The sequence below is a fragment of the Aspergillus flavus genome, chromosome 5, assembly GCF_009017415.1.
Source record: "Aspergillus flavus chromosome 5, complete sequence".
NCBI lineage: Eukaryota > Fungi > Ascomycota > Eurotiomycetes > Eurotiales > Aspergillaceae > Aspergillus > Aspergillus flavus.
The window spans coordinates 3457023-3478830 of record NC_092408.1 but is presented as its reverse complement, the minus strand read 5'-3'; the positions used below and the strand labels follow the sequence as shown (position 1 = coordinate 3478830).

At 48.6% G+C, this 21808-nt stretch overlaps 9 protein-coding genes across 9 annotated transcripts; 3 read left to right on the top strand and 6 right to left on the bottom strand.

The window, feature by feature from the left end:
• Positions 1-9: 9 nt before the first annotated feature.
• Positions 10-1193, top strand: F9C07_8962 (putative TOR signaling pathway regulator; the record flags this gene model as incomplete). Its single annotated transcript, XM_041293267.1, has 3 exons — positions 10-221; positions 286-562; positions 615-1193. 3 exons carry the CDS (start codon positions 10-12, stop codon positions 1191-1193), a joined length of 1068 nt encoding a protein of 355 aa, XP_041148138.1.
• Positions 1194-1353: 160 nt separating this feature from the next.
• On the bottom strand, positions 1354-2986 carry F9C07_1699843 (porphobilinogen deaminase, dipyromethane cofactor binding domain-containing protein). The gene is made up of 2 exons (XM_041293253.2): positions 2315-2986; positions 1354-2250 (listed from the first exon to the last, which is right to left on the bottom strand). The coding sequence occupies exons 1-2, from the start codon at positions 2604-2606 to the stop codon at positions 1514-1516; spliced, it is 1029 nt and encodes a 342-aa protein (XP_041148137.1). The 5' UTR covers positions 2607-2986; the 3' UTR covers positions 1354-1513.
• A 381-nt stretch (positions 2987-3367) lies between these two features.
• On the top strand, positions 3368-6290 carry F9C07_8960 (putative LON domain serine protease; the record flags this gene model as incomplete). The annotated part of the gene is made up of 3 exons (XM_041293266.1): positions 3368-3839; positions 3908-6149; positions 6203-6290. 3 exons carry the CDS (start codon positions 3368-3370, stop codon positions 6288-6290), a joined length of 2802 nt encoding a protein of 933 aa, XP_041148136.1.
• Positions 6291-6592: 302 nt separating this feature from the next.
• Positions 6593-7669, bottom strand: F9C07_2285279 (mitochondrial 54S ribosomal protein uL23m). Its single transcript, XM_041293252.2, has 3 exons — positions 7479-7669; positions 7090-7380; positions 6593-6975 (listed from the first exon to the last, which is right to left on the bottom strand). Exons 1-3 carry the CDS (start codon positions 7565-7567, stop codon positions 6753-6755), a joined length of 603 nt encoding a protein of 200 aa, XP_041148135.1. The 5' UTR covers positions 7568-7669; the 3' UTR covers positions 6593-6752.
• An 83-nt stretch (positions 7670-7752) lies between these two features.
• Positions 7753-9565, bottom strand: F9C07_1699952 (serine/threonine protein kinase). Its single transcript, XM_041293251.2, has 3 exons — positions 9240-9565; positions 9019-9163; positions 7753-8950 (listed from the first exon to the last, which is right to left on the bottom strand). The coding sequence occupies exons 1-3, from the start codon at positions 9300-9302 to the stop codon at positions 7938-7940; spliced, it is 1221 nt and encodes a 406-aa protein (XP_041148134.1). The 5' UTR covers positions 9303-9565; the 3' UTR covers positions 7753-7937.
• A 263-nt stretch (positions 9566-9828) lies between these two features.
• On the bottom strand, positions 9829-12834 carry F9C07_2234647 (putative 26S proteasome regulatory subunit Mts4; the record flags this gene model as incomplete). Its single annotated transcript, XM_041293250.1, has 5 exons — positions 9829-9864; positions 9920-12229; positions 12283-12465; positions 12534-12598; positions 12687-12834. 5 exons carry the CDS (start codon positions 12832-12834, stop codon positions 9829-9831), a joined length of 2742 nt encoding a protein of 913 aa, XP_041148133.1.
• Positions 12835-13331: 497 nt separating this feature from the next.
• F9C07_8957 (uncharacterized protein) lies at positions 13332-15003 on the bottom strand (the record flags this gene model as incomplete). Its single annotated transcript, XM_041293249.2, has 3 exons — positions 13332-14191; positions 14263-14514; positions 14574-15003. 3 exons carry the CDS (start codon positions 15001-15003, stop codon positions 13332-13334), a joined length of 1542 nt encoding a protein of 513 aa, XP_041148132.2.
• Positions 15004-15389: 386 nt separating this feature from the next.
• On the top strand, positions 15390-18333 carry F9C07_1700014 (histidine kinase-like ATPase). The gene is made up of 5 exons (XM_041293265.2): positions 15390-15560; positions 15622-15751; positions 15808-15987; positions 16041-16307; positions 16361-18333. Exons 2-5 carry the CDS (start codon positions 15656-15658, stop codon positions 18020-18022), a joined length of 2205 nt encoding a protein of 734 aa, XP_041148131.1. The 5' UTR covers positions 15390-15560; positions 15622-15655; the 3' UTR covers positions 18023-18333.
• Positions 18334-18643: 310 nt separating this feature from the next.
• F9C07_8955 (uncharacterized protein) lies at positions 18644-21000 on the bottom strand (the record flags this gene model as incomplete). Its single annotated transcript, XM_071511845.1, has 6 exons — positions 18644-18767; positions 18853-18909; positions 18958-19078; positions 19151-20047; positions 20098-20184; positions 20244-21000. The coding sequence occupies 6 exons, from the start codon at positions 20998-21000 to the stop codon at positions 18644-18646; spliced, it is 2043 nt and encodes a 680-aa protein (XP_071364586.1).
• Positions 21001-21808: the final 808 nt, after the last annotated feature.

Sequence of the window (21808 nt, the reverse complement as noted above, 5' to 3'; positions counted from 1 at the left end):
ACCACTACAATGGAACAACCCCAGAGTCTTCGCGCTCTTTTTGCTGCTGCAAAATCAGAGAAGTCAGCATTGGAAAGCCGCTTCGACACTAACACAGAGCAATACCGCAACGATGTCAATGCCACAATAGCCAAGCTCGAGGAATGCGCACGGCTTGTTGCGGTCCTATCGTTATTCAGCTCGAACGAACCGCTGGAAGATATCGCAACTGGGGATTTACCGTAATTCTACCACCTTATTGTTTCTATATCCCGGCCTAGACTAATTTGTTCCGGTTCGCACTAGGTATCTCACGGTGTCATACCATCTTGCGGAGCTTCTACAGAGATCGTACACCTCAGACCGCGTGTCTAGCCTTCGACGTGCACTTGAACAATACGAAAGATACCTCACGCGCTTGGATGATTACGAGTTACTCAATGATAAGGATAAGAAGCTCTATGAACGGTATACTGCGAACCCAGCGTCCTTTTCGCTGACGCCTGTCAACGACGCCGCCGCCCGGAGAGAAGTGAAGATAACTAGGTTCAGAGAGGAAAAGGAGCTCAAACAAAGACTTCAGGTTAAATATACTCTATTTTGAGGAATTGTCATTTTTGCTGACGTACCTGAAGTACCTCTCCGATAATCAAAGCCAGCTCCAGACCGACGACGAAGATGTTCGACAGCTTTATATTGCAGAGATCAAACTGTATACTCACCAGACGTTTCAATCCTTGGACCTTCTTTCACAAGAGCTGTCTATGCTATCGGCCATTCGCAACTCGGCACCAGCCCATGATCAAATCCAACCCGAAGACACTAGGCGCCGGAAGGACGCTCAACAGTCGGAATACTCTGAACGACTAGATCCTCCCCTTTCCCAGCTTCTGCAAGGAGGCAAATTTGGACCGATATTGAGTAAGGACGGGAAACCAATGCAGCCATTTACACTACTTGATCGGCGCACACAGCTCCAGCAAGGTGTCTTCCGATCCGGTCACAATTTGCCTACTATGACCATCGACGAATATCTCGAAGAAGAGAAGAGAAGAGGCGGCATTATTGAAGGTGGAGAGAAGTCTGGTATACAAGAGGAAGTTGATGAGGATGATATGGATAGGGCTGATGAAGAAACTATGAAAGCTAGAGCCTGGGATGAATTTACAGAAGCCAACCCACGAGGCTCTGGAAATACTTTGAATAGAGGTTAATACTGATTGGGTCCTCTGGCACATGCTTAATTCGCTCTCATATCATAATTTTGGGGCCCGAATTACTCTACCTTGCTGCTGTTAAAGGCTTTTTCTATCTATACCCTTGGGATTTTTTCGCTGTCTGCCATTATCACTTCTACACTTTAGAAAGGATAGTGAATTTGTAGGGGGGCGACAGGGTTCCACGTAGTGTTACTTTCCAATAGCACGTCTGAGATTTCCTCAGATATGTACAGTTGTCTGTCTAGATACAATTTCTGAACCACGGAGAAGGCCAGCCCCCCGCCACAGGACATCTATCTATACATTATTATGATTTAAGCAGCTTGCTTACTCCGCTGGATATCCTCGAGGATCTTCTCTGCTCCCTTGGTTACTAATTCCTTGGCAACAGTCACGCCAAAGTCCTCAGCGGCTTCAACGGAGTCGACACTTCCATCGATTTCGACCTCAGCGCTTTCCTTACCATCCACGCTGACCACGATGGACCTCATTCGGAGTTTCTTCGAACCATCAGATGATTTAATCCATTCGGTTTCAACTCCAAGTGGTGCACTGCAGCCGCCTTCAAGAGTTCGTAGCAGGCTCCGCTCCGCGGTGCTGGCAAATGTCGTCTCATTATGACCGATATTGTTCAGCATATCACGCATCACCTGATCATCCTTTCGGATTTCGATGCCCAACGCACCCTGGCCAACTGCATAAAGCATCCCACCGTTTTTCGAGTCCAGATACTGCGAGATGCGATCATCGAGACCTAGTCTCAGTAAGCCGGCAGCTGCCAGGATAATGCAAGTATAAGGTGAATCTTCCGCGTCTAGTTTAGCGAGTCGTGTGCCGATATTCCCACGCACATCAATAACCTTTAGGTGAGGGTATTTCAAGGCCAATTGAGCAGTACGGCGGATGGAGGAGGTGCCAACGACAGATCCTGCAGGCAAATCGGATAAAGACATGTTCGGTAGCCCTTGCTTGATGACCAGTACATCCCTGGAATCTTCACGCTCCATCATAGGGCCCAGCGTACACGCGGGGGGTAGGGTAGTGGGTACATCTGAGGACAGTCACTTTATCAGCGTCCACTGCAGTATTACCGCTACCATACGCAGATAGCAAACCTTTCAAAGAGTGCACAATGAAGTCCACATTGCCGGCCATCAAGTGTTCCTCTAACTCCTCCGTCCATAGGTTCTTTGTCGTAAATTCTCGAAAAGCAATGGTTGTGTTCAAATCGCCAGCAGTTTCCTGCGAGTGTATTTTGAATTCATAGTTAGGGTAAACCTTTTTAAGCGCCGAGACTACAAGGTCAGTTTGCGAAAGGGCAAGTTTAGACTTGCGCGTCCCAACGGTGAATGTTTTCCGCGATGAGGGGTTGGCGGCGCCGGAGGCGGGGTTCGACATAGAGGCCATAGCGACACTTGGGGAGTGAGAGTATTGTACTACTAGTAGGTCCTCTCAGGAGTAATCAGCGAAACTGCTTGTAATGGCAATCCCTCCCAGCAGAACCGGTTAAATGACAGAGCAATATACAATGGGTGGAGTTGTGGTTGTAATCAAGCTTGAGGCTGTAGAAAAACTAAGGTTGGAGCCAGAAATGAAAGGACGAAAGCGGTAGACGGAGTACTGTATTGTCTGTATTGTAATCGGTAATCCGAATAAAGTCCGATGGATCTGTAAGGAGATCACGAGATCATCGGAAAACGGACAAAGATAAGAAGACGGGAAGATACAACACAAACGAGCTGGAGGTGAAAGACTTGACAGGGCCGCTGCCTGTGAATTATCGGAGCTCTTCTATCTCTTTATCTGGGGAAGATTTACTTATCGCTGAGACGCAGGCATTCGTATTCCTTCAGGCCTTTTTCCCCGGATTGTGACAGACGCATTTGTAGCCACACGAACCTCGGCATCGGAAGACGGCTTATCACTGGCGATCATCTCCCCAGAGTCACGGACTTCATCGATGGGGTTCTGGAACCGTCGCCTCCACTACCTTATAACCGACAACCTTCTTGTACTTCCCTAGGAGACCGCTCCTTTCGTCTCCCATCCTTTACCACTACAATATTCTGTAACTCGTACATTAAAGTTGGCTCGGTTTTTTTTTTATTTTGCTATTCTTCCTTCTCTTCCCAGACGTGTAAGGTGTCTTTCCGATCGGACAGATCGCGATGGGCTCCAACAACGGAAGAACTACCAAGCTTGCTCTCGTACCGCTCCCCAAAGGCTCTGTTCTCCTCCCCGGAGCCACCCTACGGATTCCTGTCGCTAATCGACCTGATCTTTCCAATCTTCTTTCGTCACTGGTTGACCGATCATCGGCCGTGAAGCGAGAGGGGAACGTGATCACGTTCGGTTGCGTTCCCCTTAACTCGCCGTTCTTAAGCAAGGATGGTCAAAGGTTGATTGACAATGGAGCCTTGGATGAAGATAGGAGAGAAGAGTACGATGCCATTGATGCAGGCCAGGCAAGGAAAGACGATCTCTTCCGTTATGGCACAATCGGCAAAGTTGTTGGCGTCCAACGCCGTGCCTACTCAGAAGCGTCCCTTGTGGTTCAAGGAATTCAGCGATTCACAGTCAAACGCATTCTGAAGGAAAGACCATATTTTGAAGCAGAAGCCATCTTACATGATGAGAAAGGTTAGTCTAAGAACCGTCCTTGACCTGTGGTGCCACCGAAGCTGATGGGTTCCTTGCCTTTTGGACAGACTACGTGTCTAATGATTCAGAAACTGTCGAGCTATTCCAGCAGTTGAGGCGACTCTCCAGGGAGCTACTGACCCTACTACGACTTTCATCACTGTTGCCTTCTTCTTCAACACGCTTATCGCCACTCATTGCACGTAAATTCGAGCTGTTTATATCTAAAACTGATTTAACACAGGCCGGAAGGTTGGCCGATTTTATGGCAGATATCGCTGAATCTGGAATCGAAGACAAGCTTCGGGTCTTAGCTGCGCTGGATCATAAAGCCAGACTCGAAAAAGTGGTTGAAATGCTTCACAGACAAGTTCAAAGTATCAAGAGCAATGTTAAGGTCACCACCATCACCACAAATAGCTTCCCTCCGTCTGGATTTGACATCAATCAGATCGATCCTCGTGACCGTGAGCTCCTTGCGAGGCGGGCCATGGCTGGTCTCACCGGTCTGACACCCCCAGGCGTCGCAGGTGGAAGGAACAATGACGGCGATGACAAGGAGGCAAACGAGGTTGATGAACTCCAACAAAAGCTACAAGAGGCCCAGCTTAGTCCCGAGGCTAGAAAGGTTGCCGATAAGGAGTTGCGTCGCCTTCGGAAGATGAACCCGGCCAATGCCGAATACGGTGTTTGCCGGACGTATCTCGAGAACATCTTGGAAATCCCATGGACCAAGGTCACCGAAGACCAACTAGGTCCCGACACTTTGAAAAGGGCCAGGCAGCAACTTGATGACGACCACTACGGCCTCGAAAAGATCAAGAAGCGGCTTCTTGAGTACTTGGCCGTCCTCAGACTGAAGCAGTCCACCAACCAGAACGTCGAACAGCAAATTGCCGCCCTCTCTAAGGACCTTGATTCTTCTTCCGATGCAGGCGATATTGAGAAAGATCTTCCAGGCCTGTCTGAGGCAGATCGTGTTGCTGTCGAATCTAAACTTCATCTTCTGAAGTCGAAGCGCATGACTGACAAGTCTCCGATTCTGCTGCTTGCTGGACCTCCTGGCACTGGTAAGACCAGTCTAGCTAGGTCTGTGGCCACTTCTCTTGGACGTAAATTTCACCGCATTTCTCTCGGCGGCGTTAGAGACGAGGCAGAGATTAGGGGCCACCGAAGGACATATGTCGCTGCAATGCCAGGCCTGATCGTCAATGGTCTCAAGAAAGTTGGCGTCGCGAACCCGGTCTTCTTGCTCGACGAGATTGATAAGGTCGGCGGCGCCAATTTCCAGGGTGATCCTTCTGCGGCTATGCTCGAGGTTTTGGACCCTGAACAGAACCATACATTCACAGATCACTACATCAATATTCCGATTGACTTGAGCAAGGTTCTTTTCATTGCTACTGCTAACTCGCTGGATACTATTCCTCCGCCTTTGCTTGATCGTATGGAGACGATCTCATTGTCTGGTTACACGACCGTCGAGAAACGGCATATTGCAAAGAGGCACCTGATTCCAAAACAGATTGAAGTTAATGGGCTCTCAGAGGGTCAGGTCATTCTTTCCGATGAGGTTATTGACAAGACAATTACTTCATACACCCGGGAATCTGGTGTCCGTAACCTAGAGCGCGAGCTTGGCTCAATCTGCCGTCATAAAGCAGTCCAGTATGCCGATGCGGGAGATGCAGGCCATCCAGAAACTTACAATCCCGTTGTTACAATGGATGACCTGGAGGAGATACTTGGTATCGAACGATTCGAGGAAGAGATCACTGAGAAGCATGGTCGTCCGGGAGTTGTTACCGGTCTTGTCGCTTACTCTACAGGAGGACAGGGCAGCATCCTGTTCATCGAAGTTGCAGATATGCCAGGAAATGGCCGCGTGCAACTTACTGGAAAACTCGGTGACGTCTTGAAAGAGAGTGTTGAGGTTGCCCTAACATGGGTCAAAGCTCATTCTTACGAGCTGGGACTGACCCCGGATCTCAGCGAAGATATTATGAAGAGTCGGAGTTTGCATGTTCATTGTCCTTCTGGAGCCATTCCCAAGGACGGCCCCTCCGCTGGACTTGCGCATACTATTGGACTGATCTCACTGTTCTCAAACAAGGCTGTACCCCCCAAGCTTGCGATGACTGGAGAGGTATCTCTCCGTGGAAGAGTGATGCCTGTTGGTGGTATCAAGGAGAAGCTCATTGGGGCACTCCGTGCTGGTGTCAAGACCGTTCTCTTGCCGTACCAGAACCGCAAGGACGTCAAGGACGTTCCTCAAGAGGTCAGTGATGGTCTCGAGATCATCTATGTCAGGTAAGGTTCATCTATACTACATTCTTCTTGCTGTGTACTGACCATTGTTCCAGCCATATCTGGGAAGCCATCCGACAAGTGTGGCCGGATGCACACTGGCCTGGTCAGCATCACGAGAACTTTGTCGAGAGCCGACTTTAGTTCTTAACTGAGGTTATCGACCATTCCTATACTTTCCTTGTTTGCATTTTGCGTTCAGTCTATTTTAGCGTAACTCTACTCATGTGACGTTTGCATAGCGTGTTGTCTCGTTTATATAACCTGGTGTCTGCTATGTATAGCATAACCTGTCGTGTGCACCCTGTCAATAATCTTTCTGTTTCTGCAGCTGCGGTTCTTTTCCTCAGTATACTCTTCCTTTTTTCTCTCCCCTCTTTCATTACTACAGTAGAACATACTATAACAGTTACTTTGAATATATTGAGACAGCATATGATACAGAGTATTGCAATAGTCACCACATGATATAAAAAGAAAAGGTCCCCCAAACACGGACCAGATCACCAAAGCGTGAAGAGTAAAGCCGCTTTTCTATACCCGGCCTTCCAGGCCTAACAAGAAAAAACACAAGGAAGAAAGAAACGATCACGAAACGGAAATCACTCATGAGCTAGTTGAGCTCTTGCCGAGACCCGTCCGATCATAGCTAAGCCCCAAAGCCTGCCAAGTAGGTCTCCAGGGTTTCGAGCCGTCCAGCAGCTTCTTCGCTTCCTCGGCGTAAGCATCACGCTCATCCGTGTTCGCCTTCATACCCGCGTCCGGTCGTTGTTTATCTTGGATATCGTTCTGGTATTTAGCCGCCTTGTGGAACTGGTCGTACTCCCATCTGTAATTGAGACAACCCTCCTCGTTAGCCCACATCACTCACCCAATACGTAAACAAACTTAAGAAAAAAACATAAAGAAAAGAGGGGAGCAAGAAAAAAAAAAAAAGACATACGGAGTCATATCAGCCGGCGCCTCAGGCCAAACAAACGGAGTCTTCATCTCGACCGTCATCTTCTTCTTCGACATAGGTCTCCTCAACTTCCCGTACCCAAATTTACCCAAAGGACGAAGCCGAGTAACCTTCTGCTGCTCGACATAACTCCTCACGGAGAGCACATCAACCCCATACAGACGTTTCAGGTAGTCGCGCATATCCAATTTGTTGAAGTTCAGCGGGACGTAGAAGGAAGCGTATCGCGGGGGAAGAAACGGTGTGCGGATGAGAGCGATTGTGAAGTCGGGACTGGGTACACTCAGGATTAGAAACGTATTGCTTCTCATTGCGGACTCGCTCTCTTCGGGTTGAAGCGGTATCTGCGTGTGTGCTTGCTGCAAACTTACAGGAAGACCTGTTTCCGCATAGACAGCGGCGCCGACGGGGGCACCCAGTCGGCGGGCTTCTTGGGGAACTTGGAGAATCTGCGGACCATTTTTGCCGTTTGTTTGTGTGCCCAATGGGTGGTATTGGGTGGGTTAATGCTGTTGGGGCTTTGGGTCGGTTTTGGTCGAGGAGAACTTGATATCGTTCGGGCTTCAGGCTCGGCGGAACTTTCGCAAAGTTGCGCGTGTGGCCGCGTCGCTTGCCGTAGTTATTCTGGCCAACAGAATTAAAAGCAGATTTACTGTAGCAAAGGGACAAAAATAAAATAATAAATATAAAAAATAAAAGAAAAAGGTGAAAAGATATCTAGATCTATGGGATTACGAACTTAAATACTGCCGAAGCACACACTCGAGCAATTCAGTCTTAAAACGCTCATAATGGTCATTACTATCATCTAAATATACTCATTAAACTGTCTAGGAAACGTGCAATTCGCCCAGTTTTCGAGAACTCTCGTCGACCGCATCAGACTCAGACTCCTTTAACTTTTCGGCACCGCTCTCTTCATCCGCGTTCACATCGTCCTCAGCTTCTTCCTCAGGCCCCGAATGATCATCCTCGTCATCGCTTCCTCGCTCTTCTTCTTCATTGGCGCCGACCTCCTTCATGTACGCTTCCAATTCACGAGCCATCTTCCTTGAGAAGCCTGATGCTTCAACTTCAACGTCCAGCCGCTTTCCAGGGTTCTCAAGAAGCTGTTTCTTAGCGTCAGCGAAGAACGGGCCTGGCTCATCGCTCACGTAGCGGAACTTCCGCTGGAAGTAACGCTTGATGCAATTCACATCACGGTCGAAGTACATTTCTGCATTCGCATGATCGATCGATACCATCTGCGGGAAATCAATGATGACCGGGACCAGCCGGATGTTCTCGTCGTTCTCTGCGTCTGCCCGGGCTTTGCCTTTCGCATCGGGGTCCTCTTCTTCTTTGATGAGGATATTAAATTCGTTAAAGTCACCATGGATCAACCCATACCGAGCTAATCTCATGATCGTATCCATGAGCTCTGAGTACAAGAGGGCCGGGTTCGGGACTGTCGAAATCTGGCGTAGTGGGAAGGCGTCAATGAGACTCATGACAATTGTGTGTCTGTTCTGCGCGATAGGCTCTGGTACGGAGAATCCGTTCTCTCCAAGTGCCTTCATGAATGCATACTCCTTCATCGCCGCCAAACGCGACATATACATCCACGAGCCAGTTTGCCGGTGTCGTAGGTAGTCTCGGTTAGTTTTGACCGTTCGGAAAGAAATGCGACCGAGACGATGGATCTTGAGGATGCGCTGTGTTCCCTGGTGGTTCGCGACCACGATAATGTCTGATTCCTTTCCGACGCCGATTTGGTTTCCGACGGAGTAGATGCATTTTTGCTTTTGGTGAGCGTTGAGTGCTAGATAATCGAGACCACCGTAGGTGAGACGATATCCGTCATCTATAAAAACAGTGGCAATTAGCATGTAGTCCAGAGGCACGGCGAAAGAAAGAGCGCGACCGACGTACATTTGGCATTCTTCACCTTCGCAATAAGATTGGTTTTAGCCAAATTCGAAATAGCTCGGTTTACACCACTACTACCTCGGAGACCTGAGATATTTGCGATCAATGGGGTCGGAACAACTTCATGGTTTCTACTTCCTGTCTCAACCTAGAAAATCTTTTGTTAGCTGTCAGACAACAAGCTACCAAAACGGCAAGAAATCGCGGGGTGATGAGGGGCATACCGCAGAGAGAACACGGAAATCCTCAGAAGTGAGGTAACGAATCGCCTTCGCATCGAGCTTCATGATTGTCTATAGTCACCGAAGCCTAGGGCATTAGAACCAGTGACCTTCTAGAACCGCAGACTGCATACTGAGAGATGCCGCGGACATGATGGAGAAAAAGTGACATCCCCCCCCTTGCCCTATGCCCTACTTTCCTTTCCGGGAGTATCCTTCACCTCTTCTGGGGACCTCGAGGGCTTTGAGCTACAATTTGCCCATCCAGATTCTGGGAAGAGTAGGTGTAATGGCTATATCCACTGTCAATCTAGTTTTATCCTAGTTATATTTGTTTTGTACGCAGGGCCTACGATCAGGTTCAGTGCAAAAGTTGGGTTATGGGTTATACTCAGTATAAGCTCGACGACCCGTCCTCTACCTCCACCAAAATCTAACCAGATACAAAACCATGGCTTAATCATGGAAAACAATGCATGTCATTTTCCGACTCGTGCTGAATACATTAGACCAAATCATATCTGAGCGCCGGCTGTGTCTTCCTGCGCTCAACTAAACCCGCATAACTTATAGAAAAACAGTATATCACTTCTTAAGCAGTGCTCTGCTCCCCTTCCCAGTTGGGGTTCTGTAACGAAGACTGTTAGTTACTTTGGTTTCCAAGCAGGAGTAGGAGAACTTACTTTGCGCAAAATGACCAACCCCTCGAGGGTGCTGCTGAGAGGGATATACTGCTCATCTTCAAGCTCTGCTCTTTCACCGTATGCGAGAAGAACTGGGGTGCTCTGTGTTTGCCAGCCAGTGATGGTCTTAGGACGTCCAGCCTGTCCAACAACATCCACGGCCTGTCCCACTCGCACATTCACGGTGAGGGGTTGTAGGTCCTCGTCGAGTGTAACAAGGAAGCGAGGATACATGGCGGTGATAAGGAAATAGAGGAGGTAGTGATGTTCTGCAAGAATGAATTGTTTGGCGTCGATCATAGACACGAGGACTGTGAGTAGACCGGCAGCCGAGACACGAGAGAGGACCTGGCGATCTGTGTGGAAAGGATTCAATGTCATGGTGCCCTTGCCCATATGCAGGAGACCTTGGGCAATGCGGACCATGAACAGAGAGTTCTGGTCACGGTGGTAGTAGCTGGCCAATTGTCTGAGTAGCTGTGCCAAACGAGCATTATTGGTACCAGCACCGCAAAGACCCATGGCGAAAATTGCATTGATGGCAACATCGTTGTCGTTGTCGTGGCTGTACCGCGACAAGGTGTCATACACCTTCATCTGTGGGTTGCTAGGGGTAATCAAACCCATAGCAAGGGGAACAGCCTTCCGGATGTTGCTCGCGCCGTAATGCATCAAATGGCCGAACTGTCTAAGAATCATATCTTGACCGACTTCCTCACCCATAGCAATTAGTGATAGACCCAGCACAGCGTATGACTGAACAAGCTCGTCGCCCTTGTTTTCATCGCTCTCTTCAATAATGTCATTGCAGATGTGAAGGAGTTCCTGCAACTTGAGGACTGTACCCGTTCCAGCCCACGCGCAAACGGAGGCAAGTACAGATGTGGGCTTAGCCATAGGGTGGTCCACAGCTTTGAGAATATCAAGAATGACATCAACCTCTTCTTGACGGCCGAAGTAAAGCAGCGCCAGACCAAGAGCCATGAAACGCGTCCACTTGTTCTTGAGCTGCTTTTGACGGTCCTCATCCATCAGAGTCGTGGCAATTGCCTCGCTAACTTGATGGTTGGAGGAACCGACGAAAATCAAACCCAAGGAGACGGCCGCCATCGCAGATAGTTGCATATCAAGCGACACATCCTCGACAATTGGGAGCAGAACATCGAGGAGTTCCTCCTTATTAGATCCAGCATAAGCCAAACCAAGACCCATGATAGATGCGACTCTCATCGGCACGTTCTTGGCTTCCAGGTTATCGGGATCGCTCAGGAGCGCCAGAGCAGGATCGGAATCCAAACGGACACCCGAGTTTAGGATACCAATAGACAGTAGCGCACCGGCCTTAATCTGATCTTCCGTAGCATACGTGAACTTATCGATCTTATCAAGGCCAACATCGACGTCCCTGTGCAGTAGCATACCCATTGAAGCCGTTGTCGACAACATGCCATCGTCCTTCGTCTTCCAAACCCATGGGCCTTTATCCCCCTCAACTAGCATCATCTTGTCATTTCCAAATCCAGCGTTGGCGAATGAGTTGACAAAGGCGCTGGCGAGATTGTGGCGCGCAGAGTCGACGTTTGTCAAACCAGCCCCGCGGCTGCTTTCCAAGTGCGTTTTGTAAATATCTTCTGGCATCTTGGGGTCGAGAATGTTCAGCTCCTTTCCGAGAGACTTGAAGTGACTGGGGATTAAGGTATTGTTGAGGCAATCCATGAAAGACTGATCTTCCTCCTCATCAGGCATGTCCAGCCATATTTGTTGCCTAGCAACAAGGAAAGCCATCTGTTTCTTCAGTGACCTATCCGAAGTGGCATTGATATCGCTCTTAATAAGCTCGGTGTCGTTCAAACGGATCGCAAGAACAACCGCCTTGGTGAATTCCTTGTAGCGGACATAGATTTCGTGGGCCGTTCGGAGGAACTGCTGATCTTCGGGATATGTGAGGAGATTGACCATGGAAACCATATATAGACAGACTCTTGAGTATGTGTTCTCGTCCAAGAAGCGCGGGATCTCTTCGATGATTTCGAGCTCACTCAGAAGATCAACGGCATCAGCTTCGGCATTATGGCTCAAGAAGTACGGGACAAGAGACAGCGAAAGATCGATCAAATCCTGTACACCCTTCTCAGCGTTTAACCTGTTCTGGTATTCTTGGCCGATTTCCAAGGCCAGATGTCTAATGTATTCGTGGCCCCAGGAACCAAGGTCCTCTGACTTGGTCAACAGCCGGTACTTCAGTGTCTCCAGTTTCTCCTCGTCTCCGTAAGTCATTCCGAGAACTGAAAGCATATCGGCCAAGGAGTCCTAGTTTATATCAATGTATGATTAGTCCCCATAAATCCCCTCACGGACCATACCAAGAAAGAAAAGCCAACCTTAACTGAGCCAGCGGACCAGTTCTCATAGAGCTCCGTAAGCTCATCGTAGTGTGGTCTGAGGAACTTAAGAGGCTTTGGAACAGCTGTCATCGAAGAGGTTGAGGTCTTAATAAAGTTCTTAATGGCATCTAAGGCGGGACCGTAAAGGGAGGTATCGGGTTCCTAAATGCAAAGCGGGCAGGTTAACGTCATCGTTCAGCGTATCGAAAGCCTGGGTTGAAGAACCATACCTTTAATCTCTCTACGAGCATCTCCAGCTCATTTTTCAGTTGCTGATCCTCCTCGTTTAGCTCTTCTAGAGGATTCGCCCTGTTAACATCCGCATAGGGCCGGAGGATTGTCCAGTGCACACGAGCGGCTTTTGACTCAGGACCACAACATACCTTCCTTGGGCTCTTCATCCTTCTTCTTTCCATCGGCTTGTGGCTTTTCATCGGTCGGGGACTTCTTCGCCCCGGGCAGGTCCTTCACATCGTCGACCTTGCCTTTGCCCTTGTCGGCGGGAGCTGACCGCTCGCCTTCTTTCGCCATTCTGACGGGTAACTGGCGTCAAAGTATATCTATGTGCTATTGAGAAATTTGGAGCTTATGAATCAAAGACAGGAGGTGTCAAGTGTGATAAAAACAAATAATTATAGTAGAACAAGCCTCTGCACGACGAGCGATGGGGCAGAGACGGGAGGGTGAGCTTGTTGATGGAAGCAGAGAGAGAGCTGTCGCTCATCGCCATTGCGTTGCGCTCCCGGTGGAGCTACCGCCTGATTATGTAAGACCAAGCCCGCCAAGAAATTACATACATACTGAGTACATTTGTTACCATGCTTAGAAGGCGGTATAGATAAATTATAGATGATGAGGTACGATGTAGGAATAATATTGACATTAAGGCCATCGTTGTGACTAATATTGCGAGAATCCTTGTGGGAATCCTGTTAAGAAAGAAACATAGAGCATAAATGAACTTGCTGCGTTTCGAACCGTCGACTGAAAGTAAAATGTACAAGGGTACTTGGGAGACGGTTCCGCGTTCAGTTGGATTGGTCCTTAACGTTGTCAGGCTTGGTGGACTTGGCCCAGTTTTCGTCGGAATATTCTTCTGGGGGTTGAAATAAGTCACTATGTACAGTTGCTAGAGTCTGAGTGCCCCTCGCAGCTGGGTAGAGTAAATAGTAGTCTTTTGCACGCATGAACTCCAGTAAGTACTCCATAACAGCTGGATATCTCTCTGAAATGACTTTCTCATGAGGCGAAGTCACTTCTTTGGCAAGCCGTTCAGAAAGAAAAGACTGGAATTCGACCCATTTGTCTCCGAAATACAACGCCGCGTTGCTGTTTGGAACCTGTCCCAAGGAGACAAGCATAGCCTCTCTTTCATCTAAGCCCGGGAAGCGATTTGTATCAAGAGTGGGAAAGTTGACTGATTCATCGCTAGTAGGAAGCGAGGACGAAAGCTCTAGTGATATTCCGAGTAAGTCAGATGCCACCTGTCCCGCGTTTGTCGAGTATTTGTATTTCAACACAGTATGCTTTAGGTAGTGGTAAAAAGAGGCCGATAACTCTGCTTGCGGAGAAAGCATAAGCACATGGGTCATGTTTGGATCCTGTGGATAGAAAGCCTCCGCAGTTCTCAAAGAAGCTTCGGCCGCATCCAAGACGCCATGTCGCACACGTCGGCGGAGAGTGACCTTGTTCGAGGTGTTAGAGGGCCATTTCATCGTCTTCAGAAACCGGAGAAGTTGCGGATCCACATCATGCGGCAATTCAATAGTCAGGCCGGGCGCTGATCCAAGGTAATCCGCGTCTTTCAGAGATCGAATTAGTCTGATAAAAGACCCCGAGGATTCGGTAGGAGCTTGAATCAAAATCTCGATGCGCATATCATTCCACGCTGTAGATTGATTATGTGTTAGTTCCCACATAACATACATCGAAACGGTGGGATTCGATATATATAAATACCTTGAAGGGAATGACTGTCCAAGGAAGATATCCACATAATATCCCTAGTAGCGGTGGGAAGCACGATATGGGCGGTCCCGAGCTCTCGGGCCTTCTTCTCAATGCCTTGTAAGAAAAACACTTCTTCCGAAGACTCGCCTTGAGTGATCACCGCTTGGGGAGATAGATAGGCTTGCACGTAGGTTAACCCGGAGGCAACAGCCCTCTCCATGCGAGCATCTGTTGACCACTGCGCGTAATCTACACGACCATCTACAAACTAAGTCTCAGCACACTGTTTCACAGACTGCGAGAGGAATATTGAAACTTACCATGCCAATAGATAGGACAGTCACTGTCATCGATTCCATTCACGTGCTGGATTCCTTCGATCGAGACGTCATCCCTCCCCATAAGCACAAGATGAACTTCATTGGCTCTTTGATTAGCCATCTTACAAGCGAGAGGAAGAAGGTCGGAGATGCTCTTCAAACTCGCACCAGCGAAGACAACTGCACGACTTGCAGGCAATCCATGGGCAAATTTGCGAAATCTATACAAAGTTTTACCAAGTGAGTGGAAATGAACACTTCCTTCATAGTAAAAGCTCCCTTCAGGCGCAAAATCCTCCCTTGGGGGAGGGCCTCGTTGAGGGATGGCGGGCGATGGTGCGGGAGGGGACCATGGCATTCCAGCTCTCTGTCGCGGTTCTGCAAATGTAGGGTTAAACCGCTCCGGGGCAGGCGAAAGATCAGTGGGCATATTTCTGAAGAAGAGATATAACATATAGAATGCGGCAGCTCCTAATATGATCCGCCGCAATCGTGGTAGCTTCCATCGTTTTGACGAGCGCCAGAAATGCGAAGGCTTCTGTGGTCGATGGTCATCGTCCTTCTTCCCCAACTCTTCATCAGCCAGAAACGGCCTCTTGGTAGTTAGCATAGTTTGCGCATGTATATGATAGCTCCGGGGGAGCTGTTAGATTCAAGTATGGCATTTGACTGTGGAGTTGTAGAGAAGAAAAAGTGACAGGTTGTTGACATCTAATTAAAGTAGGGGCGGTTGCGCATAGTTGAGACGGTTGCGGGATTCCGCGACTAAAATTAAATAAAATTAAATGGTTTAAATTCATGGGAGATTACTTAAGTTCAGAACAGACACATGATTTACTCCACCGCTTTGTTTCCAACGTGATCAGCTCAATATTAATACGTTGAAAAACAGACGGATTTGATTGAAACCATTGGTATTGACTGGACAGAAATATCATTAATTGCCAAGCCCAGGTCGCGTCAAGGCTATAGTTGCCTATCTCATCGGTGCGCATGGCCTTAGCTACCTAAGCCAATTGAGTAGAGCCGAGCTGATAGACAACAATAGACCTTGTTGATAAGTACAACTCCATTCAAGAACCATGGATCCTGAAATGGACGTGGATGCCCCAGAGCCTCGTGGCACCAAACGGGCAGCTGAAGAAGATGAAGCGTCGAAAAAACCTAAAAGAATCAGAGTCAGTTCCAACAGCAGGAGTCACGTCTCGACATATCCAACTAATAACGCGACCAGGCTCTTGATCCCGATGTTGTGAACAAGATCGCCGCTGGGGAGATTATAGTAGCTCCTATGCACGCTTTGAAAGAACTAATCGAAAATGCAGTCGACGCTGGCTCGACATCCCTCGAAATTCTTGTCAAAGATGGTGGACTGAAACTGCTGCAGATCACAGACAATGGCCACGGCATAGACGTGAGTCAAATCCATCAACATTAATACGCAACGAAATCGCTAATAAAACAAAGCGGGATGATCTACCCATTCTATGTGAAAGGTTCACCACCTCGAAGTTAAAGCAGTTCGAAGACTTATCATCCATTGGCACGTACGGTTTCCGAGGTGAGGCATTGGCCAGTATTAGCCATATAGCTCATCTCACCGTAACTACCAAAACTGCTGGCTCAAGTTGTGCCTGGAGAGCACATTACAGTAATGGAAAGCTTGTTGCTCCCAAACCTGGGCAGCCTGCTGCCCCCAAAGCCACAGCCGGACGAGGTGGCACTCAGATAACTGTGAGCAGAAAACCAACTTTATCAGCTGCTACAACGTCAACTAACCTAATCAGGTCGAGGACCTTTTTTACAATGTCCCAACAAGGCGGCGAGCATTCCGTTCAGCGAGTGAGGAGTATGCCAAGATACTTGATGTTGTTGGCCGTTACGCCGTACACTGCTCTGGCGTGGCCTTCTCCTGTCGCAAACACGGCGACTCTGGAGTGAGCATCTCAACGCCGGTGACTGCCAACACCATCGACAGAATTCGCCAGATTCACGGAAGCGCTGTAGCCAACGAACTTGTTGAATTCAAGTCCGAGGACCGAAAGCTAGGATTCCGCTCTTCTGGCTATGTTACAAATGCGAATTACCATGTCAAACGCACCGTTATCCTTCTATTCATCAACCACCGCTCTGTGGAGTCCACAGCAGTAAAGCGAGCAATTGAGCAGACCTACTCGAGTTTCTTACCCAAAGGCGGACACCCATTTGCCTATATCGACCTGGAAATCGAACCGCATCGCGTAGACGTGAATGTCCATCCAACAAAGCGCGAAGTCAACTTTCTAAACGAGGATGAGATCATCGAGTGTATATGCCAGGAGATTAAGTCAAATCTTACCCAGGTTGACTCAAGCCGAACGTTCCTGACGCAAACTCTTCTTCCTGGCGTTAGAACAATGGAGCCGGCACCTCGCGACCCCGATTCGACAGACGCTGAAGGCCGTACTCCTAAAACGCCAGCAACAACGAAGAAGCCATACGAACATAATCTGGTCCGCACAGACTCCAAAGTACGCAAAATCACCTCCATGCTATCACCCGCAGTCCTCAGTGCTACAGAAGCGGAAACAACCTCTGGTATTCTAGACGAAGGCCTGCAATACGAAACCACCGATCGCGAACCACTTCGGATCGCCCTCACATCCGTGAAGAACCTGCGCGCAAGCGTCCGCAACGCAATGCACAACATGCTGACGGAAACCATCGCCTCCCACACCTACGTCGGCCTCGTCGATGAGCGACGACGCATAACAGCCATCCAATCAGGAGTGAAACTCTACCTCATCGACTATGGGATGTTCTGCAACGAGTTCTTCTACCAAATCGGACTCACAGACTTCGGCAACTTCGGCGTCATAAAACTAGACCCAGCACCTAAGCTCATCGATCTCCTCCAGATTGCAGCCGACGCCGAACGAGAAGCCCCCAGCAGCCGAAAAGCAAAGTCAAGCGAGAAAAATGAAATCTTCGACAACGCACCAGACCTAGTCGCCAGAGCACTCATAGACAGACGCGAGATGCTCAATGAGTATTTCTCACTCCAAATCTCTGCAGAGGGCGAACTGCTCTCCCTCCCACTCTTACTTAAAGGCTATCTCCCGTGTCTGGGAAAACTGCCCCGGTTCCTCCTTCGACTTGGTCCGTATGTCGACTGGACAAGTGAGGAAGACTGCTTCCGCACGTTCCTGCGGGAGCTCGCGGCGTTCTATACTCCAGAGCAACTGCCGCCCCCTCCACCACCAGCAGAAAATGATGGGAACGAGGTATCCCCGGATGTTGATATGGAAGAAGAACTCATTAAGAATCGTCGATTACAAATAGCTCGGATGCTGGAACATGTGGTCTTCCCAGCGCTTCGATCTCGCCTAGTTGCGACGAATCGACTTCTTCGGGGTGTTGTTGAGGTAGCTGATTTGAAGGGTCTATATCGTGTTTTTGAACGGTGTTGATGTCGTGAAGAGTTACTAGAAGCGATCTAGTACTACTCTCTTAGTCCATAACCATCCACACCATAATCATATAGAGTATTTGATTGTGAGAAGACTCGCAAGTACATGGGTGGAAAGTATCCTCGCCAGATGCTCTCATACTATACCATACCGTATATCCACAATTAGGCAAGGCAGAATCCCAACGCTTTTAAATGCAGTAAAACGATATCAAGGGTAATTTGGATAATCATCTGCCTCGGTTAAGCGCAGTATACACATAGCCAATTCAGCCGAAGGTTATTATTATACGGCAAACGCCGACCAGAAAAGCATGATTATATACATGACAAGCATATCGTGGCATGCATTGCAAGACGTCACATCATTCAAGTAGATCGCATCCTTTAAACGCCCAAAATGAAAAGAGAAAGAAAAGTGACCCAAATTTTCCATAAGTCGTCCAGCCGTTTCCTTCGTTTATCTTTCATACCACATATATCAGTCGTTATCAACAACCAGATTACATCTGTATCATGACAATTGGTGTTAAAACAGTACATTACGGCTAAATGTGCCGTAATGCTCCGAGGCAAAGATTATCATTCGCACTCCAAGTACAAGATATCGCTTGATGTTTGCTTATCTCGAGTATGGTTTGTTCATCAATGCAATTTCGCGAGCCACTGTGGGCCATTCAAGTTCTCTCTTTGGAGGCTTGTTCTGCTTCTGCAGCTGCAGTTCTTCCCATTTCAGGAGCTCGTAGCTGAATCGCGCGTTAGCCGACGCATCAGAAAGGCGATGTGCAAGAAAGTGAGCTGCACGAAATGGGAAATTGAGGAGGGTCTTACACAAAACGCAGATGTGGCTGGATAATAACATTAAGCCGTCGTGCGCGAACGAAACAACTACTCCTATCAACTAAAGCTTCCAATGCGTCTTGAATGACCACTTACTATGCTCTTGGGAACGAAAGGCCTAATGATGCCATAACTTCTGCTATGCAAATAGTCGCTGATCGCGAAACCCCCACTCGGCAATGGACTAAAGTAGCCGTTCCGTCCTTCTTCCCTTTCCCTGAAGCGCCATCATGTTAGTTGACGTTCTATTGTGGATGATAACCTCACTGGACAGATAGCTGGTACTCACGGATAAAATCCAAGCAACGTTCCAGTTCCTGAGTCAATGGGTCGATGCCATTGTCTTGGACCTGGGTAACGTGCATAATGTTTTCTGCGCCGAACTTGGCCACCTCGGAATTAGTCCACGTAACTGACTCGCCAACACTTAAAATACGTCTGATGCCAAGAGCCCACAGCATTTCTGGATTATTTGCGTGCGATAGATTGCCGAGATACATATATGGCAGAATCCGACTGGGAAGTGAACCATCGAAGAACTTGAACCAGTGAGGATCTTCGAGCCCGGTAAGGCTGCCTATTGGTGTCGCAGGGCTTTCGTGTAATAACCTCGCTTGGACTGCGCTTAGAAACGTAACATCAGACGGGTAGGCAAAGAAGTTCCGCTTTTTGTCGCAGTGAAGTTTGAGCCACGCGTCAGGTGCTGTCACACCCTCGGCAAACATCACGTAGGCGATGACCAGTAGTGAGCTTTCTGTATAGCCATCTGGGCAGTGGATAAGTATCTTGCGAGGCTTTTTAGGCATAGGATCCATGGCGATATCCCCGTCGGAATCTCGTCGGTTTTCTGGTTCGTCCGGATTTGCCAAGTAGTAGAGCCACCGCACGGTATTGACGAGATCATCCACCTCCCTATCATCACCGGATGGTGGAAGAATAGACCCAGACGAAGGGAACTCCAACCGCTGGGGCCCATCATCAAGCTGCTTATTCAGTTTTGCCAGGAATCGAGGGCCTGGGAGGCTCGCAAAGTCGCTGGCCTCGATTAACAGATCAAAATACTCCCCAGTTGTAGGCTCAAGAGTCCCAGGTCTTAAAAGATAATCAGGGGTTGGCCCTTGCCAGATATTGGTTGAAATCTCAGAAGCCCGGGACATGTCGCACATCTCCCACCGTTCCCATTGAACTGATCATCTGTTAGGCTTGGGTCTGTCAAAAGGGAGTTCGAATACATACAGAAATCCATAATTTGGCCAGTGAGTTGTCCGCGGGCGTTAATGGCAACGATGCCCGGGGCACGTTGTTGAACTTCGGAAAAAGTAGCTGTTGATGATTAGCTCTCGCCCAACACAAATGTAGGCGGGCGACAAGTCTCTACTTACACGAGAGGACAAATGTATTATAGACCGGTAAGACCTGTTCCGGGTCATTCTTGCTTCTCCAACGATGTTGTGCAGCTGCGACTCTCCCAGCAACGTCTAGTAGTTGCTTTCGGGTAACGCCATCTTCTCCGTAGATGACAATGTCAGACAGCGGAGCTAATTTCGCAGTCTGAATCTGAAAGTTGCGCACAGAGAACCCTTCCCGAGGGTCGACCGCAAGGAACTCTGTAGTTGACGGGGCAAGGACCTCATCGAGAGATACTGCTCCTTTCAGCCTTCCGCTAATTAGATCCCCACCAACTTTGATAATAGTAATGCCTCGCCAAACTCTAGGGATCCGACGAAGAGAGCGTTTCCGATTTGTGAAAAACCCCAACTGTAGATGGTTCTCGGGATGGAGCCCGTGTAACCATGGGAAAACCTTGTTAGGGTCTGGGAGCGGCTGGGAAGCCCAATGGTCTAGGGCTGCTTCTAAAGTCACTGCATCTATCGAATACACCGCGGGTGAGCTCGACAGCTGTTTGTAGCTATCTGGTGGATATAGAAGGGAAGATGTCTGGTCTGTAACTTCTTCCTTGTGTAGTGGCGATGCATTGTGAGTTATGATTGGGGTGGGACCCTCCGGACAGAAGGGCAGATGCTTGTTTGGAATCGGCGAAGGGTTTCTGTTCAGACTCAGTGCTGGCGAAATCCCCGTTGGGGGAGGGGTGGAGTGGCGCAGTGTCTGCTGTTGTTGCTGTACCACGACTGTCGCCATGGTGCTTTGAACAAGGGTTGTGTCAATTGTGTGTCAAGTGTAGGGAAACAAGTATATAGGCCCAATGCTAAGAATGAGTGTATCCAGATAGTCTGAGCGACGATCGATCAACGACACATCCTTTACAAAATCGGTCGAGATGCAATTGTATCCACATGCGTGAGAGCTGTCTGTATTGTTGTTTTGGTCAGTATTTTGTGTTTTCTGATGTTCAACCGTCGGAAAGGGCATTTAACATACATCGCACGCTTCAAGAAGATGATTCCGCAAGTCTAGAAAAGAGCGTAAAATGAAAGTCAGCGGCTGAATTGAGCGACATTACTTTGAAGTGATCGGATCGACAGTTGGATTGGTTCGCACCCAACAAGGAGGGGAGGACATTACGTAGGAGACCGGATAATACCCACAGTAACAAGGGAACGCCCCACAGCGATAAGGGAACTTTGATATGTACCGGAGAAGGTCTTCAAGTAGGTTCTAATAACAAACACCACGGGAAGAAAGAATTGAAAATAAGGGAGAATTCGAAACCAGAGAAGGATGAGGAAATGAAAGAAGGGAGAAGAATAGGAAATGGAAGCCCGGGTTAAGTATAGTCGACGGGCGGATTGGGGATAATTTCACCTTGTTGCACAAGCAAGCAAGCAGAAACTAAGTACGGGGGTGGGGAGGGGTAAAGCCTAGTAACTCACGGCTAACTCTTTCCACACTAGGGCCCCCATTTCTTGAGAGCCTGAGCATGGGGTGTGTTTGTTTGGTATCATGCGAATTAATTCATGTTTTTTTTCCTCTCTTCTCTCTTTTTTCT

What these genes read in the sequence shown, in the direction of transcription:
- F9C07_1699952 (XM_041293251.2), bottom strand. Translation starts at nt 9,302, where the DNA reads ATGAAGCTCGATGCGAAGGCGATTCGTTACCTCACTTCTGAGGATTTC. An exon ending in ATTTCCGTGTTCTCTCTGCG is followed by an intron (nt 9,164 to 9,239) that starts GTATGCCCCTCA and finishes AAGATTTTCTAG; the next exon opens with GTTGAGACAGGAAGTAGAAA. An exon ending in GAAGGTGAAGAATGCCAAAT is followed by an intron (nt 8,951 to 9,018) that starts GTACGTCGGTCG and finishes CTGTTTTTATAG; the next exon opens with ATGACGGATATCGTCTCACC.
- F9C07_1699843 (XM_041293253.2), bottom strand. Translation starts at nt 2,606, where the DNA reads ATGGCCTCTATGTCGAACCCCGCCTCCGGCGCCGCCAACCCCTCATCG. An exon ending in CATTGTGCACTCTTTGAAAG is followed by an intron (nt 2,251 to 2,314) that starts GTTTGCTATCTG and finishes GACTGTCCTCAG; the next exon opens with ATGTACCCACTACCCTACCC.
- F9C07_2285279 (XM_041293252.2), bottom strand. Translation starts at nt 7,567, where the DNA reads ATGGTCCGCAGATTCTCCAAGTTCCCCAAGAAGCCCGCCGACTGGGTG. An exon ending in ATGCGGAAACAGGTCTTCCT is followed by an intron (nt 7,381 to 7,478) that starts GTAAGTTTGCAG and finishes GAGTGTACCCAG; the next exon opens with TCCCGACTTCACAATCGCTC. An exon ending in GCGCCGGCTGATATGACTCC is followed by an intron (nt 6,976 to 7,089) that starts GTATGTCTTTTT and finishes TCTCAATTACAG; the next exon opens with ATGGGAGTACGACCAGTTCC.
- F9C07_1700014 (XM_041293265.2), top strand. Translation starts at nt 15,656, where the DNA reads ATGGATCCTGAAATGGACGTGGATGCCCCAGAGCCTCGTGGCACCAAA. An exon ending in AAAAACCTAAAAGAATCAGA is followed by an intron (nt 15,752 to 15,807) that starts GTCAGTTCCAAC and finishes TAACGCGACCAG; the next exon opens with GCTCTTGATCCCGATGTTGT. An exon ending in GAGGTGGCACTCAGATAACT is followed by an intron (nt 16,308 to 16,360) that starts GTGAGCAGAAAA and finishes TAACCTAATCAG; the next exon opens with GTCGAGGACCTTTTTTACAA.